Raw genomic sequence first — 13,507 nt, forward strand, 5'->3', positions numbered from 1 at the left:
AAGTTAATTCTACTTACAAAGTGGACTCATCAGAATTTAGGGGGTCGATATCTCCAGCTTCATCAGGGTCATTCTGAATATCTCCCTGCCAGTTTTCAAGATAATATACTCTCACAAATAATATTTCAACTTTTATTGTAGACAAACTGCTAGGCAAGGAATTTTGCTTTTATTTCAATTAGCTACTCACAGGATTGAATTTGTCCCAGTAGTCTCAGCACAGTGGATGTAGGACATGAGCCTCTTTTAGGACAGGTTTAGAAGCATCCAGGTATTTTATTTAGTGTTAAGAATGGTAATTCAAAATCCTGAGCTCATGTGATTTTCTTCCACTTTCTCTATCAACATTAGGAATAACTAGCAATTTCAGTATTCTCTTTAGTTCAAAAGTATCACAAACCTGGTGTCTTAGACCATTTGTGTTGCTATAGCAACATTACTTAAATGTGATCATTTATAAGAAATGAAAATCTATTATTGTATAACTCTCATGGATGGGAGGTCCTAGATGAGGATGGCAGGAGATTTGGAGTCTGGTGATGTCCTGTTCCTCATAAGTCACCTCTTTGCTATCATTTCCCATGGTGAGAGGGAGTAAAGTAATTCTGTTACCATCTCAAGTGATGGAACAGGAAAATGCTGTGTCCTCATATAGTGATTCAGAAAGGAAGAGTCCTAGAAGTTTTTGTCAAGTCTTTCTATAAGCATACTAATCCAACCTTGGGAACAAAGCTTATTCACTTCCAAACAGACTTAGTCTCCTCCTAAGGGCCCTGTGACTTATGTGAGCACACTGGATCTTTGGTTCCACCATAATGAATTTTGAGTGGACATACACACTTGAATGATAGCACATAGTTACTCAGATCTTTGCTTTCAGTATTTTATTAGAAGTGTCAAGGGTGACATTTTGTGTATCTCTATGGTGAGAACATAACGTGGATTACCATGCTCTCTTTACCACCCAAAATAGACTTGTGTTTTGAAAGTGATCACTTTAGGAGTCCATTCCAGAGACTCCAGAACCAAACCAGAAAACTCATCCTTAAAATCCTGTTTCTTTAGAACAAATTTTAGTACCAAAAATTTGGTACTCTCCAATCAGAATAATAGAAGGAATAATACAAATCCATACAATCAAACTAATTGAAAAAATTATGTGTTCACACACACACTATAGGAAATAGGATTAAGGGATTATAGGGGTAGATAAGTACAAACATGCAGGGGGGCATGCATGTTCAAAATGTAAGAGAGTGTTGGAGCTCATGTCTGGGTTATGCCAAAGAATATCTAGCGGTATTCAAATACCTTCTCTACAGCTGCACCTTGCTGCCTTATGAAATTTTTGTCACAAATTGCATCTTTATATATTTTGTGCCCATAAACATAGTGATATAATTAATATTTTATGCATTTTGAAAACTGTGTAGTGAAAGTACTGAGGTTATGAAAAAATTCAATTATACTTGCTTTTAAATTTATTTTTGAGGTTCCTTTTATAATCTTTCCTTATTTCCTTTTTAATAATTAATTTACTTGATTTAATTATACTTTTATGTTTATGTGAAAAATAACCAAAGGCTCTATGTATAATGTGGTCTTCAAGCTAATCAGTTTGATCTCCACAAATAGTTTAATTGCTTCTTCCCTAGGACAGTCAGATCAGGAGCTGTAGATAGTCTCCTGAGAACAATCTCCCGAGGTCTCAAGTTTGCATGATTCTCTCCAGATCTCCATGTGCTAGCATTTCAAATCCCAACACGACTCAAAATGACCTGTTTTAGAAGGAACACACTCAAGGTCTTCCTTGGACATCATTTTTTCATCTGCATGGCAACCATCGGTAGCACATAGGGACCTTCCAATCTGAGGATTTGCTGTGATGCTTCAACCATGATCAGGCAAACACTCAAAGATGAATCACACAGACTTTTAAATGAGAACCTCTGGATATGATGTTTCATAGTCCCCCTTTATTTGCTATTTATAGACTCAATTCTGAGAATTACATGAAAGAAGTAATCTTATTATGTTTATTTAAGGAGGAGGTAAATGACTCTTCCAAGACCACAGAGGTAAGTCACCATAGCTCAGAGTGTGATCCATGTCAAGGTTCTTTTTCTCCATTTTCCAAGCCCTAAAGAAAGGGAACTTAGGGACCACTACTGAAACAGAGCTACTCTAATAATCTTGTGCACATTCCACGATTGATAATCATTTCAGAATCCCTATTCTGGATTGATTGTTCTTTGTCTTCAAGGAAACTGGTAAGCTTTTTTATTCCATAAACATTTCAGTGAGAAGGAGGGCACCTAAACCAACCATAAGTTATTTTTGAAAAGAGGAATTGATAATTTCAACATGTTTCTAAACATAGTGAGATGAGTTTGGGGTATAAATGAGAAATTTTTCATAGAAGGTAATCTGGAGACTCTGATGACAATTTCTACTTATAGGTCCAAAAATCTGAACAAAAATGAAGAGCCGGGATGCTGTGATTGATTAAATAATAATTTCAATTTTGTTCACTATGTCTGTACTTCTCACTGGAGTTAAACAAACAAGACAAATAACAGAAGAATGAATTGATCTGATTTAAGCTATAAAAGGGTTCTGAATGAATCACTAGGCTGTGAATTGCATTGTAACCTTTTTCTCAAAATCTCATGCTTGCTATTGCTAGCACCTCTACACATGTGGACAGCGATGTGGATAAAAGTGGAGACTTTCAGTTAGGTTAAATGTCATTTTATTATTGAATCTGGAGTCTTTCTCCTACCAAACTGTGCAATTTTAGGGTACCGTATAACTTTCCAAACCCTGAATTCACTAGGATGATGTAAGAATAATAATGCTACTTTCCTATCCCCCCACATATATGCAAAGTCCTTTTCACTGGTTGCAGAACATGGTATTTGTTAAAGGTGGACCTAGGTGGTAAAGGTTGCACCAAATGTGTTCAGGAGCTGACTTGAAACATGAAGTTGACAGAGGCTTAGGAGAAAGATGGCAGGGAACAGTGGTTAGTATTGGATGCATATCCTTCCAAAAGTTTCAGTTCCAAGAAGAAATGTAAAATATTGTTAGTACACGAGAACAAACTCAAAATATTTTACAATGAGAAGTTTGCCAACAAAATAGATCTTTGTGCTAAAGACAGTCCATAAACTGGGAAGTTTCAAAGCTTATCTCTGTGATTTGGTTATGGCATGACATGAATGAGAGAAAGAATGTTTTAAAAAATGAATTCTTTCACACTAAAATATGGATTTCAAGGAAGAAATTTTTAAAAGGAATGGCTCAAGGAATTTAAGTGCAGTAATCACGTGCTTCGAGTAAGGACTGACTCAGACACACAGAGAGCACAGAAAATTTCAGTGGCCCTAGAGAGGGAGAAAAGGCAAATTTGGGGAGAGACGCTTCAACACTCTAAAACCTCATGTGAATCTAAATGTCTGCAGGTCAGTGTCCGCCTTGAGGAACCAACTTAGAGACATTCCACCCACCCTAATAATAATACTGTAGTTCTTCCCTTGTTGTGAATCATCGTATTCTGTTCTCACAAAGATACCTGACAGTAGCCATCAGTAATGTATTCATTCAGCAGGTAGAAATATGATGTTCAGGGAGGGGAGTTAGGTTAGGACCGATGACTGCTAGGAAGTCAACGGTCAGATTGATACGCATGCTTTCCATGCACTTAAGCTCTGTATCTGCGACGTTTGGTGACGTGCCTGCTCTCAACTGCCTCTGCAGTTGGAATACACTCCCACCACACCAATCATTCCACAAAGCCTAATAGGCATACAGAGATGTGCCATGATGAGCCAAGAATTAAACTTGTCTCAAATTATCCAAAGTTGCTTTCGACCAGTGTCACCGTGCATATGTCTTGGTGATAGCAAGCTTGAGATTGTTGGGAAAAGTTAAAAAGCAGGTCAGACTGCACTTGTTAATTCACTTAGAACTCTTGAAGATAAATGGATTATTTCAACCTTATGTTTGTTTGCGTGGTTACTTTTTTCCCTAAAGAGAGACAAACATAGTAAACAAATGAAATTACTACCTAATCACTGAGTTCACTGTGAAACCCCAAATACTGAGTTCAAACCAAGCAGACAAGGACTAAATTTGATAATGGTAAATTATGAATTCGTTATAAACCATTAGACTGAGTAACCACTAGGCATGAGTTAAGGTTGGCATGAGTTTAGAGCAGCAATCGACAATAATACCTGTGTAAATATTAATAAATTCTCAAGCACTAGAATTCAGCAATTAATCAAGCTCCTAATATTGTTGAGAGAATAGTAGACACCTATCTAACATGTTCACAGCATTTCTTGGCAGACAAGCAACATAGAAGTGTCAGCTTTTAGTGTGTTCAGAAGAAATGAATCGATACAAAACTTTAAAGAGAAAAATAATTTTGCTCAGGATATCAAATAGTCTACATCTCAGTTAAATACATGAAATAATGTATAAAATCCAATATTGGGTAGATGATATGTTAAAATTACTCAGAATCATACCATTTAACCTTCTAGGTAAGTAATATAAAAAATTAATTTTTAAGCCCACATGTTTTCTGGAGTATCTTGAAGTTTAAGTCATTGGAACAAGAAAGGTTACATATAGTATTTATAATTTCAATTTCAATTCATTTTTTAAAATCATTCTGTTCCAAAGAATCTAGAGATTCTCAGACAACATTGATGGAGAACAGGACAGAAGTGACAGAGTTCATCCTGCTGGGACTGACCAGTGACCCAGGTCTGCAACTTCCCCTCTTTCTGACGTTCCTGCTCATCTACACCATCACTCTGGTTGGGAACCTGGGGATGATCCTGCTGATTGTATTAGACTCTCGTCTCCACACTCCCATGTACTTCTTCCTTGGCAACCTGTCTCTGGTGGACGTTTGCTACTCTTCAGCTGTCACTCCCACAGTCATGGCTGGGCTCCTTGTAGGCAATGAGATAATTTCCTACAATTCTTGTGCTGCTCAGATGTTCTTTTTTGGAGCCCTTGGTACTGTGGAAAACTACCTCCTGGCCTCAATGGCCTATGATCGCTATGCAGCAGTGTGCAAGCCCCTGCACTACACCACCACCATGACAACCAGGGTGTGTGCATATCTGGTCATAGGCTCCTATTTCTGTGGTTTCTTGAGTTCCTCCTTCTACATTGGGGACACCTTCAGTCTCTCCTTCTGCAAGTCCAATGTTGTCCATCACTTCTTCTGTGATATTCCAGCAGTCATGGCTCTTTCTTGCTCTGATAGACATGTTAATGAGTTGGTTCTTCTTCCTGTGTATGCCTTCAATGTGTTTTTTGCTCTTCTTATTATCTTAATATCCTATATACTTATTTTTAGCACAATCTTAAAGATGCGCTCAGGTTCAGGACACAGGAAGGCTCTGTCCACCTGTGCCTCCCACTTCATGGCTGTCTCCATTTTCTATGGGACTCTAATCTTCATGTACTTACAGCCCAGGTCCAGTCTCTCCATGGACACTGATAAAATTGTTTCTGTGTTCTATACTATGGTCATCCCCATGCTCAACCCTGTGGTCTACAGTCTAAGAAACAAGGAGGTCAAGAGTGCATTCACCAAGTTCATTTGTTAGGCAGAATAATCTTTAGGAATTTGATTTTAAATGGGAGGCAAAAAAAAACAACACCAAAACCATAAACCAACTCTATATTCTTACCTCTTAGGCTTAACCCAGGTAATGAGTGACATATTTAAACTCACACTAAATTCGGGTTCCTGAAGTAATACATTTACCTCTGCATAACTCTGTTGTCAGGAAAAAGGGAAATATTATTTCTGGAAACACAATGTGTCTGATTTGTTGTCACTGTTTATGAAAATCTTTAGGAGGAATAGTGATTATTTAATTATATTCAGGTAACTTTTTACCCATGTCCCTATGAATGTGTGTACAACTGTGCAGGAGAAGTTCAAAACCAGGAAATGTGCATGTGGGCGTCTGTGAGGACACACATACACGTATGTGGCAAATTTTCCAGCATATATGTAATGTGACTACAGTGGTGGCTACTTTCATGTGTTGGTATGATCAGATTAGGGACATCTAGATAGCTAGTAAACCATTTTCTCTGTGTGTGTGTGTGTGTGTGTGTGTCTGCGAGGAGGTTTCCAAAGGAGACTACTGTCTGAATCAGTAGACCTAGTGAAGAAGCTGTGTGCTCATCACAGTGTGTGATCCTTATCCACCACCTCCAGAGTTCAACTGAATAGAAGAGAAAGGTGTGGAAAGGACAGATTCTCTCTCTCCCTCCCTCTCCTTTTTCCCCTCTCTCCTTGCATTCAGCCATCCTTGTCTCTCACTCTGGACCTCAGATTCTTGGTCTCTGATAATACACTAGACACATCTCACCCCACCCCACGCTCCTTCTCAGCCTGTCATCGTGGAATGGCAAACAGCACATCATGGATCTTCTTGACTTCTATAATCACATGAGTCTATATTTATAATAAATCTTATTCTCATTTGTCCATACATATACTAGTGATTCTGTTTCATTGAATGAAAGTTTATGACTTAGTAGTCAGAGTGTAACATTTAATTTGCATGCTGATTGTAAATTTATATCTTATACTCTTTTCTTTCTAAACTCCTTTAAGAGCATTTATTCATCTAAGGGGGAAAAATTGCTATTAAAAGAAGCACGTGCTTCTTTGAACACTTAATGAGAGCTAAATAAAGCTGGTACCTTGTATGAATAAGCATTTCTGTTTCAGACACTTCATACAATTATCATGCTCATGTTTTGATTTTCAAAGGCATAAAGTAACTAGATTACCAAAAGTGTTGACAAAAAAATAAAAGCAACTTTAATATATCCATGTATTACTACCAGTTTTCAGACTACTTAAAATGCATCCTGAGAAAACAATATTACTATTATTGCTGTCATTTTTCTTTCTGCCAAAGCTTAGCAATCGCTATTGCTGCACATTCGATCTTTACATATTTGAGCTCTACTCTCTACTGGCACTTCCGCAGTCTCGCACCCCGTTCCGCACTCACTTATTTCTTTGCTACTTTTTCACAACTTCAATCATGCTTCTGCCTCTGGGCTTTGCACTCTCTGTTCCCTGTGAGGAATAACCCCCAATCATTCAGACCTTTTCTGAAAGAGGACCCTGTCACAAGCCCTCTCCTGTGGCTCCTTTATAAAATATTCACTTTTATGGCACCACAGAAACTCTCCCCTTATCCTACGCCAATCTTCACCAATCCCATGAACCTTTACCTTCTGTGTATTTGCTAGCTTGTTCCTTACTATCTTCCCCGATGAGAATATAAACTCAATGAGAACAGTCACTTTGTCTGTTTTGTTCAAGCGTGATCATTGCTAATTGAATAAATGTCTATGCATAGTAGAGTCTGAACAGATGTTTATTAAATGAATATAAGAATAAAGTTCTTTGCTTAATTGAATCAACATGTTGACCTTTGAATCATGGATGGTGATGGTGAGTTTTGCATTGGCTAAACCTTCCAAAAGATAAATAAGCAGTGCATTCACAGGGACAATTAGTTTTCTGCTTTTCTGAGACTTTTTTCCCCACATTTTCTGTCAGTTCTCACATGTTACACTTTTAGACAAAGTGATTTTCTGCAAATCTCATTGTGGAGTAGATCATTTCAAAACTCTTGCAATGTTGCCTTGAAAGTGAAATGGCAAGTAATGCGACATTTTAAATGCTTCATTCCTGGTTATATTTTAAACATTACTTTAGGAATGAAAATTGTACATTTAACTGAAATGATTCTAAATGTGTGTGGAATGTACACCTGATGGTATTTCTCACCAGTAAAACTAAGGTACACCCAATATGTTAGTGTAACATATTATATTCAACTTTTTAATTTTGATCCTCAGAGAGCTTGGTATTATGCAAAATCCAACCCTTCATATGTAATTTGTTGTCACTAACATAATAGACGTCTTAAACATCATGAGGACCGAGTGTGCTGAGATGGTCATGTATGCTTGTGGAACAGTGTAGTATAGCGCTAATATTCACTTCTGCATTTATCGTATTTCTCCTATTTAAATTAGTGTTCCAACAATTATTTAATTTTGCAATTATTTTGCACTTGTGGAAAAATTTGAAAGATAGTCCATAGTATGATTTACATGTACCACTCTGGCAGGGTCAATAAAGGATCAAAGATTTACACGTTGATTTCTGAAATTTTACAGTGTCTGTCTTTGAGGCCCATAAGAAGACTATGAAAAGTGGATCAGATCAATCATTTTAAGAATGAGGAAACACTGGAGTTATCGTTGTGTGCCGGAAAGGCAATGTATGCTTTGAAAAGCAGTTAGAAAGATTTAACCATAGACAAAGAGGAGTTGGCAGTGTGACTGTGTAAGCAACATTGAAATAAAATTACACAGGCCATGGAATTTCAGTTACCACCACAGGATGGAAGAGGCAAGAGATGGAAGGTCCTCTTGAGTCTATGGAGCGACCACACCTCTCATGGACCATTGATTCCAGCTCTGTGAACATGTTTGTGTGGGAGAATTCACAAGAGAAGCCATCTGTTCTAACACTATTAATTTAATGTCTATACTTTTGATAGATAGAGTCATATTTTCTCTTTCTCTGAAGTCATCTTTGGTAATGTGTGACTTTTCAGGAATTCAGGTATCATTTGTTATCCAATGTTATTCTTAATATTGTTCCAATAATATTAGTACTCCACTATTAATATTAACATTCTTCTTTTTAAATTTATTTTTATTGTAAACAAATGGGATACATGTTGTTTCTCTGTACATGGAGTAAAGGCATACCATTTGTGTAATCATACATTTACATAGGGTAATGTTGTTTGATTCATTGTTATTTTTCCCTTCCCCCCACCCCTTCTACTCCTCTTTTCCCTCTATACAGTCCCTCCTTCCTCCAATTCTTGCCCCCTCCCCTCCCCATTATGTGAATGCACTTATCAGCGAGATCATTCATCCTTTGGTTTTTTGAGATTGGCTTATCTCACTTAGCATGATATTCTTCAATTTCATCCATTTGCCTGCAAAAGCCATAATTTTATTATTCTTTATGACTAATATTCCATTGTATAAATATACCACAGTTTCTTTATCCATTCATCAATTTAAGGGCATCTAGGTTGGTTCCACAATCTGGCTATTGTGAATTGAGCAGCTATGAAAATTGATGTGGCTGCATCTTTGTAGTATGCTGATTTTAAGTCCTTTGGGTATAGGCCAAGGAGTGGGATAGCTACAAATCGTGCTGGGAAAACTGGAAATCCATATGCAGCAGAATGAAACTAAACCCCTATCTTTCACCCAGCACAAAACTCAACTCAAAATGGATCAAGGACCTCGGAATCAGACCAGAGACCCTTCATCTTATAGAAGAAAAAGTAGGTCCAAATCTTCACCCTGTTGACTTAGGATCAGACTTCCTTAACAGGACTCCCATAGCACAAGAAATAAAAGCAAGAATCAACAACTGGGATAGATTCAAACTAAATAGCTTTCTCTCAGCAAAGGAAACTATCAGCAATGTGAAGAGAGAGCCCACAGAGTGGGAGAAAATCTTTGCCACTCATACTTCAGACAGAGCACTAATCTGCAGAATCTATAAAGAACTCAAAAAATAATCCAATCAACAAATGGGCTAAGGAAATGAACAGACACTTCACAGAAGAAGATCTATAAGCAATCAACAGATATATGAAAAAATGTTCAGCATCTCTAGTAATAAGAGAAGTGCAAATCAAAACTACAGTAAGATTCCATCTCACCCCAATTAAATGGTGATTTTCAAGAACACAAACAATAATAGGTGTTGGTGAGGATGTGGGGAAAAAGGTACACTCATACATTGCTGGTGGAGCTGCACATTAGTGCAGCCAATCTGGAAAGCAGTGTGGAGATTCCTCAGAAACATTCTTATGTCTGTAAGGTGAGTAGTTATATCCCTATTTCCATTTATAATTTTAGTAATGTGAGTTGTATCTCTGTTTCCTAATAGGTCTGCCAAGTTGTGTCATTTTGGATGATCATCTACACAATCAGCTTTCAGTTTTGCCATTTTCTCTACTGTACTCTATATTTTACTTTGCTTACTGTGCTCTAATATTTGCCTTTTTTTCTTTTGCTACTTACAATTTGATTTTTAAGTGTTACTTCCCTAGGGTTTAAAGTTCAGCTATTTCTTTTGAGATTAGACTTAGTTTTAATGTAGTCGCATAGACTTAAAATTTCTTCTGACAAATGCATTCGTTCCCTACCAAAACTCTGGTAGGATGTGCTTTTATTTTTAATTTATTGCAAACCATTTTATAATTTCTGTTGTCATCTGTTTTTATCTACTGCATGTAGTGTGTTCTTTTCATGTATATAGACATGATTTCCAGGTCAACTGTATTGTAGTTGGTGAAGAAGTTTTATATGATTTAAATGTGTTAGCCTATTGAGACTAGGCCTTGGACCTACTATGTGGTTGTCTTAGGAGTGCTTCATTTGCAATTGAGAATTCCATTGTTCCTTGGCCAGGGCGTTCAGTATAATTCTGTATATGTTGGATTGTGGTGGTGTTTATATCCTCTCTTTCTTATTGATCATCTTTCGACTCATTTTCATTCATTATTGAAAAAGGATTTTGGAAATGTGAACTTTAGCTGTTACACAACTGCAGGAGTCTGTTCTCCCTGCCTGCCCAGCAGAGGTTGCCGCAGTGGTTCTGGGAATCTGGGCCCTGCCAGCGCAGCTTACCTGCGCCTCCGCGAGCCTCCACGAGCCTCCGCGAGCCTCCGCGAGCCTCCGCGAGCCTCCGCGAGCCTTCGCGGTCCGCCGCCTGCCTGGCTGTCTGAGTCTCCCCGGCACAGCCCACTTCTCCAGCCAACATGAATGGGAACCACCTCTGCAGAGATTCCCAGGTGGAAAGCACATTTCTAATTGAATGATTCTCATAAACACAAAGACAAACACAAAAATCAAGAACACCAGCATAAAAAAACAAACGAACAAACAGAAAAACACACATGAGAAACAAAACAAAACAAAACAAATAACAAACAAACAAACAAACAAAACAAGGAGAAGGTGACCAGGAAAAATCCAAGCATAGAAACCGTGAACATAAAGAGATTCTGAAAAGAAACACTAAGGAGAAAACCAAAGGCAACGATGGGAGCTCAGAAAAGCTGAAGGATAAACACAAAGACAGAGATAGGGAAAAGGAAAGGAGGAAAAGATTAGAACCTCTGGAGATGCAAAAAAAATTCTAGCTGTATGATTTGTTTTGAATTTTGTTTTTATTTTCAAGAGGGCAAATGGAATGGAATTCCTTGGAATTCTGCCAAGCAAATTCACTGTTTCACTGAGGCATTGGATTCTCTTAGTATGCGAAGTCCGATTACATGGGTGTGTTTTTACAGTTAAGGTTTTATAATAACTTCTATATTTTAATAGAAACAAATGCCTACACTCCCTCCCTTTCCCCCCATTTCAGGATTTTAAAATTAAGTAGAACAAAAACCCAGCGCACCTTTTAGAGTCTTCATTCTTTTGTAACAATCAGTCTTCATTAAACTTGACACAGTCCTGACAGCCACAGTGGTTTTGTTCAGACTCCTGTTCACAGAAAAATATGATGGGGAAATAGTTCCTGATTTGAGTGTTCCATTTTAAATGTGAATTTTTATTTCTTTTTAATTATTTTGAAATATCCAAACTTTTTTCTTGATCTTAAAGATAATGTAGATTGGGGTTGCAGAGGGATGAAGGGCGAGTGGTCTCAGGATAATGAAATAATGAGTGATTGGAACCATTTTCCCATCATCCTTTGTTCTGTACCCTTTAAGATCTCCATCTTTCTTTTTTTAAACCCAGGTCTTTCACTTGCATAAAAAGTTCCACAGGTCAGTAAATTTAGAGGAAAATGAGTATTTGGTCCAAAAAACAGGAAAAATAATCAGGATTTTAGGATTTTTATTTTTTTTCCTTTGTAATTGTGGAAAAAACATAAAAAGCAGAATTTTAATGTGAAGACCTTTTTTTCTTTAATCATTGGTTTTAGAGGCATTGTTAGTTTAGTGTATGTGTACAGAGTCCATTTCCCACATCCTTCCCCAATTATCTTCTATTTTTATCATGAATTCCCTTTTAATCAACAGTAGGTTATTTAAAATAAATTCCTACAACTTAATGGAAAAAAACAAAAGTGAGTTTTTCAAGTTTTCATCTCTTACAGTGAAACTGTACATTTCTCCCCTACATTTGTTCAAGATTTGCTTCATGCGGTTTGGTTGCAGGTTGTCAGATGACCTCGTGTTTTCCATTGTATTCTCTTCATTAATTGACCCTCCTATCAATATATATTGTCTTTATGTTTCTCTTCTAATAATTTTGACTCAGAGTACATTTTGTTTAATGTTAATAGGGTTTGGTTAACAGTAGCATGAATCTTTATTTTCCCAAAATTTCACTTTTATGTATTTGTGTCTTTGTATGGAAATAGGTATTCTGTAAACATTATATAGTTTAATTATGTTTTCTCATTCATGCTGCCACTTTCTACTCATGTTAGTTCAATCCACTTATAACTAATCAATTAATGACAAAAATAACTTACCATTCTTACTCTGTATAGCATAATGATGCTATTTGTTTTTATGGTTTCATTTTAATTTATTTTTACGGTAATCAAATGGGATACATCTTGTTTTTCTGTTTGTACATGAAGTAGAGGCATACCATTTGTGTAATCATACATTTATATATGGTAATGGTGCTTGATTCATTCTCTTATTTTTTTTCCTCCCCTCCACCCCTCCCACCCCTCTTTTCCCTCTATAGAGCCCCTCCTTCCTCCATTCTGGCCTCCCTCCCACCCCGATTATGTGTCATCATCCGCTTATCAGCAAGATCATTTTTCCTGTGGTTTTTTGAGATTGGCTTATCTCACTTAGCATGATATTCTGCAATGCCATAATTTTATTATTCTTTATGACTGAGTAATATTCATTTTATATATATATATATATATATATATCTCACAGTTTCTTTATCCATTCATCAACTGAGGGGCATCTAGTCTGGTTTCACAATCTGGTTATTGTGAATTGAGCAGCTATGAACATTGATGTGACTGCTTCACTGTAGTATGCTGATTTTAAGTCCTTTGGGTATAGGCCAAGGAGTGGGATAGCTGGGTCAAATGGTGGTTCCATTACAAGTTTTCTAAGGAATCTTCACACTGTTTTCCAGAGTGGCTGCACTAATTTTCAGCCCCACCAGCCGTGTATGAATGTACCTTTTCCCCCACCTCACCAACAGCTATTGTTGCTTGTATTCTTGATAATCACCATTCTAATTGGGGTGAGATGGAATCTTAGGGTAGTTTTGATTTGCATTACTCTTATTACTAGAGATGCTGAACATTTTTTCATATATCTGTTGATTGCTTGTAGATCTTCTGTGA

General features: G+C 37.1%; 1 protein-coding gene across 1 annotated transcript; it reads left to right on the forward strand.

Moving 5' to 3' along the window:
• Positions 1-4,718: 4,718 nt before the first annotated feature.
• Positions 4,719-5,633, forward strand: LOC124959793 (olfactory receptor 5B3-like). The gene has a single exon (XM_047518196.1). The coding sequence runs from the start codon at positions 4,719-4,721 to the stop codon at positions 5,631-5,633; it is 915 nt and encodes a 304-aa protein (XP_047374152.1).
• Positions 5,634-13,507: the final 7,874 nt, after the last annotated feature.

This window comes from Sciurus carolinensis, chromosome 11, assembly GCF_902686445.1.
Source record: "Sciurus carolinensis chromosome 11, mSciCar1.2, whole genome shotgun sequence".
NCBI lineage: Eukaryota > Metazoa > Chordata > Mammalia > Rodentia > Sciuridae > Sciurus > Sciurus carolinensis.